The sequence below is a fragment of the Crocuta crocuta genome, unplaced genomic scaffold (genome assembly GCF_008692635.1).
Source record: "Crocuta crocuta isolate KB4526 unplaced genomic scaffold, BGI_CrCroc_1.0 scaffold81, whole genome shotgun sequence".
Taxonomy (NCBI): domain Eukaryota; kingdom Metazoa; phylum Chordata; class Mammalia; order Carnivora; family Hyaenidae; genus Crocuta; species Crocuta crocuta.
Genome location: NW_027527808.1, coordinates 3,510,928 through 3,516,589, shown reverse-complemented (window position 1 = coordinate 3,516,589; position 5,662 = coordinate 3,510,928). Strand labels below are relative to the sequence as shown.

At 37.3% G+C, this 5,662-nt stretch overlaps 1 protein-coding gene across 1 annotated transcript in view; it reads left to right on the top strand.

Moving 5' to 3' along the window:
* The first annotated feature begins 4,501 nt into the window (after positions 1-4,501).
* Positions 4,502-5,662, top strand: part of LOC144240342 (myelin P2 protein) — a 3,789-nt gene continuing 2,628 nt past the window's right edge. The window contains exon 1 of the mRNA XM_077774654.1: positions 4,502-4,574. Coding sequence (XP_077630780.1) covers positions 4,502-4,574 — 73 coding nt within the window. The remainder of the gene's footprint in view (positions 4,575-5,662) is intronic.

Sequence of the window (5,662 nt, the reverse complement as noted above, 5' to 3'; positions counted from 1 at the left end):
ATAAAAATAGAACTACCCTAATACCCAGCAATTTCACTACTAGGTATTTACCCAATGGATACAGGTGTGCTGTTTCAAAGGGGCCCATGCACCCCAATGTTGATAGCAGCACTACTGACAATAGCCAAAGTATGGATGGAACTACTTGGATGGAACTAGAGCGTGTTATGCTAAGCGAAATTAGCCAGGCAGGAAGACAAATATCATATGACTTCACTCATATGAGGAATTTAAAATACAAAACAAGATGAACATAAGGCAAGGGAAGCAAAAATAATATAAAAACAGGGAGAGGGAGGGGCGCCTGGGTGGCTTAGTCGGTTAAGCGTCCGACTTTCACTTAGGTCATGATCTCGCGGTTCGTGGGTTCGAGCCCCGCGTCGGGCTCTGTGCTGACTGCCAGCTCGGAGCCTGGAGCCTGTTTCAGAGTCTGTCACTCCCTCTCTCTCTGACCCTCCCCTGCTTACGCTGTCTCTCTCTCTCCTAGAAATAAATAAAACATTAAAAAAAAAAAAACAAACAAGGAAGGGGACAAAACATAAGAGACTCTCAAATACAGAGAACAAACTGAGGGTTGCTGGAGGGACTGTGGGTGTGGGGGGAGGATTAGCCAAATGGGCAAGAGACATAAAGGAGGACACTTGTTGGGATGAATCACTGGAATCTACTTCTGATATCATTATAGCACTATATGCTAACTTGGATGTAAATTTAAAAAGAAATAAATAATAAATAAATGAAATTTTAAAAGAGAAAAACAAATAAAGAATTATCAAACAGACAAATAAATAAGTGGAAAAGCCATTCCAAAAAATTTTTTTGGTCTTTATAATATTTTCTAGAACATGTTTGTTTTTATTTAATTTTTATCTGCTCTGTCAATCATCTATCTCTATTGACTCCTGTTTCTTTTGCTTTTTGAGCATATTTTCCTGTCTCTCTGTTGTATTTATTTTTGATTGACCATGTATATGAAAAATTGTAGAAATAATTTAGACATAATCTTATTTTGCTTCTGACTGGTAGCGGGATTCACTGGCTGTCCAGTTCATACTAAACTAATTTCAAGAATGGAATTGATATTAGCCAGGCCTGATTAATTCACGTTCTCCCCTATGCTGCAAACCAAAGTGTGATGATGAACCGGGACTCTCCCTCATCATTCTCCTAACCCTGTAACACAGCTATAAACGTTCCTCAGACTTTTGCCTCTCACTTGCCTTTTGCAGAATTCAGAGATCATAGAAAGGCAGCAGCCCCAAATATTGGGACTGTTTCTCTGGGCTTTCCTTTTTCACCCAAATCCTAGACCCTTAATTTTTCTCTGCCTTTTTATCTCTTTGATGCCTTGAAGTATTTTTTAAAAAATCATCCATCTTTTCTAAAATGTCATAGTTGGAAAGTTAGCTTAATTTCCTCATCTATTATGAGGATGTGAAAATTCTAAGGTCCTTTTTTGTTTTCTCAATTATTAAAAAATGAACATTTAAAAAATGACCGTTATTTATAATGACCCATTATTTAGTAATTTTTTTCTTACTAACAATTATGATCACAGTATTGCTATTTTGCAAATAATTTGAGGCTATATAATAATTTTAATACAGAAAGTAATTTCCACAAGGGCATGGAATTTTGTTCAATGATGTGTAACCTTGAACAGTGCCTAATGCTTAGTAAGCTCTCAATATTTTTGCAATTGAATGAAAGGAATGGAGTCAGATCTTTGGCACTGAAGTGGGTGATCATGAATTCTTTGTTGATTTACCATCGGATGATTGGTTATCATTTTCCCAAATATATAATGGGATACAACTTGAAGACAATATGTGAGAGATATTTCCGGACGTATTATACAGAGCAAACTTCATCTATTTCGTTTGGGCCTCTAAACGTTCAGTGTATGATTCAAGTAGCTCTCCTTTTCTTGAGAATTTACATAGGAAATAAATCTATGAAAGGTGAATACATGCTGTAAACCGACTACATTTACTTCAAGTATCAATATATGTATCTAGTTATAAGTGGCTTTGGTGTTTATTATCCACTCTTGGTCACTAGAATATTGATAGCTTTCTTAGGTAAGAGTGACTTAATATCTCAATCCTAGTTTAGTCTGGATCTTCTCTCATTGCTTTGATTTGTGCCTTTGATTCACATATGAGTCTTGGAATTTTATTTTGGTATGAATATATCTGGTTAATTCCGGCAGTCAGTACATTGCTGATAAGCTAAAATATAAAATTCTTTTTTTTGTTGTTTAAAATTGCTTCAGAGTTATAAGCCTTGCTAATATATAGCTCAATGTTTATATTTTAACTCCATGGTTATTCCCATAAGCAATACAGGGACTGCTGAAAATTCATATAGCTCTCCTATATCAGTCACTCTGAATACAAGGGCTCAGCTCAAGTGGGATGGTTTGAGAGTCTTTCACAGACTTAGGGAGAAGACCCAGGATAACAAAAAATTTTTTGAGAGCACAAGTGATACCACCATTCATTTTTATTAAGTGTTTTGGTTAAGAAAATAACACATTCAGTAATCAAAAGCCCTTTTTTCATAACTGTCTCTTCTATCCCAGAACAATATCCTTCCTCCAGTTATATTCTCTTAGGTCTAGGGTTGGGTTCGCTGATTAGCTGAGGAATGTTTTTTTAATGTTTTATTTATTTCTAGGAGAGAGAGAGAGACAGCGTGAGCAGGGGAGGGTCAGAGAGAGAGGGAGTCACACACTCTGAAACAGGCTCCAGGCTCTGAGCTGGCAGTCAGCACAGAGCCCGACGCGAGGCTCGAACCCACGAACCGCGAGATCATGACCTAAGCGAAAGCTGAACGCTCAACCGACTAAGCCACCCAGGCGCCCCAGCTGAGGAATTTTTCTAGTCACTATTTCATTCCCACTTTGAGTTATGCATGCATGAGTAATGTAAGGTGAGACTTGGATTCACTGTATGAGTCCATATTTTTTACCCAACTTGGACCTTAACCACATAAGTGCAGTGGTAATGGCACAGCTCTGACCTTTGTAACCTGAACCCTAGAGGCCAGCAATTCTACCTGTTATGAGTAAACTGATCATGGATTTCTCCATGATCAATTTCCCATTGTTGTGAAGAGTGTCAACCTATGTACAAATATATAAAACCTAGTAATATCCATTGTTTTATAATCCAGATTAAAGCCAATATGGAAAACCACCAGGAAAAGTCATGATAGCAAGAAGGTATTCGCAAGAGCCACACTTATATTTGAAGTGGTTTTATATCTGCTCACCCTGGTCAAAGACTGAGGCTCTGATGTACGATAGTAGCCCGGATGCCTCGTCTCTTGACTTTGTTCTCTACTGATTTGGGGGCAGACAATGAATATCTCTATCTAGTCATGGTGTTGTCAGTATAATCTGACCTTTGGCCAAGGCCTGGGTGCATATGTGGTATAAAGGGAGCAGTATAATATAATGGTCCAGAGTCCAGGTTGGAGATCAATGCCAAGTTCAAACTGTGCCTGTCCAAGTTACCTAAACTTCCCAAGCTTTAATTTTCTCATTGGTAAAATAGACGTAATAATAGTACCTAACTCTGAGAGGTGTTGAGAGAATTAAATAAAATAATCCGTAACAAACGCTTAGCACAGTGACCAGCCCATGATGAGCTCTCAATATACAGTAGTATTATGTATATAGAAAATTCTTCCCTTTATAATACTGAAGATTTATTTTAAAGGCCTTAAATTCAAAGTTGTTATATTAACTAAGAACCTGCTTAATTTCGACTTGAGGATTTTTTAGATGAAACTCTTTGCTGTGGTCAAAGGGTGTGTTCTGGTGCTACTTCTTGTCCATCCATGAATACAATTTCTGTGCTCTGTTGTAATAGACTGACCGTATTGTCTGCCCACTCTGCCCGCCCGGAATATGTGAACTATGCCAAGCCTCCCTTACCTATGAATACTTCCTCACACTGCTTTCCTGCATTTCTCTCCCACAACATATTTGAGGCGGTTGTCACAATACTCATGGACATTTTCCTTTCTTTCTTCTCTTTCAATAAGAATTCTTAATTGTGCAGACTCAGGATTGAGAGTGACCAAGATGCCTAAACACACACACACACACACACACACACACACACACACTCATTCATTCATGCTCATATAGTTCAATTTGGTATAAGATTCAATTCATGGAGTCTTTTCCAAAGCATTAAGGAACTAAGCACTTCTTAAAAATGTAAGATTGGCCAAAAAATTTTTTAAGGTTCAAATAGTACTCTCATTGATCCTTGCAAAATTTTTTGGAGACTAAAGGAAACATTATATAGGACTTTCTTTTGTCCTAATGGAGGATTCATTGCGGAGTCCTGACACTGCTTTTCCCCATTGGGTCACTGTGAGAGTCACATGCTTTGGACATCTTTGAAAAGAATTTTCTGAGGCTTCAGCATCTTATTTGAGTCTCCTGAATCTCATCTAGAACTGTGTTGAATTCTCATCCATCGCAATGAGCAACAGATTCCTGGGCACCTGGAAACTCGTCTCCAGTGAGAATTTTGATGATTACATGAAAGCTCTGGGTAAGAAATGTTCTTTGTTGCTTTGGTTGGGAAGATCATTTCTGAGAAAGCTGCATGACTATTTCTTTCTAATTCCTTTTCCAGGACTCTGGGAAAGTACAATCTTTTTTTGGAATTAGTCTTTTATTGTGTAATTCAAATAATTTATTTGCATTTTGATTGTAGACATTTTAATAGATTTTAACCTAAATAAGAGCTGCTTAAATGTATGCAACTCCCACTGATTTCAAGAGTAGTTTCACATCAGTAGTGCTTTGCTTTAGGACCTAAAGGAAAGAAATCTTAGAGGCTTAGTCAACCCATTATGTGGTTTTTCTGAAGGTGAGTTTTACAACAACTGAAGTGCTCATAAAATAAAGAGTTGAATATACTAAAGTGAATAGAAAATCTCAATTTAAAATTTTAGTGTTTAGCTAAACCAGAAGTTTACACTAATTTCAGACTTTCCTGGAGTTGGTACAATGGATGAAGATGGAAAATCCAGTCATTTGTTGTATCAGCTTTATTTTATACTAATTCCAGAGAATGTTTGGGGTGCCTGCATGGCTCAGTCATTTAAGCTTCTGACTTTGGCTCAGGTCACGATCTTGGGGTCGTTGGTTCAAGCCCCACATCAGGCTCTCTGCTATAAGCACAGAGCTCACTTCAGATTCTCTCTCTCTCTCAAAAATAAATAATAAACTTTTTTAAAAAAAGAAAATTCTCCATGATATGAGCACAATAAGTTTGAAGAGTCTTTGGAAGCTTCCAGAGCTGTTTAATAGAAACTGATGTCACACGACCCAGATTGCTATATTTGTCAGAGTGCCTGTAGCTTTACTTAACTGTTCAGAAAGCTTATGAGAAAGATTCTACTTTTTGGTAAAATGAGAAAAATCATGTTATATTGCCTAGAAAACTATGAGAACCCATGGGGATAGATACATACTATGAGGTTGCTTAGATTTATGGACTTGACTTTCAGCTGAGGAAGAAACAAAATACAAGAGTCTCAATAAAGAACTCCCTAATTCTGTCATTTTCAAATTTAGAAATTTGCATAAGATCACCTACGGGGTTGGTAAGGTAGATATTCTCAGACTCTTCTG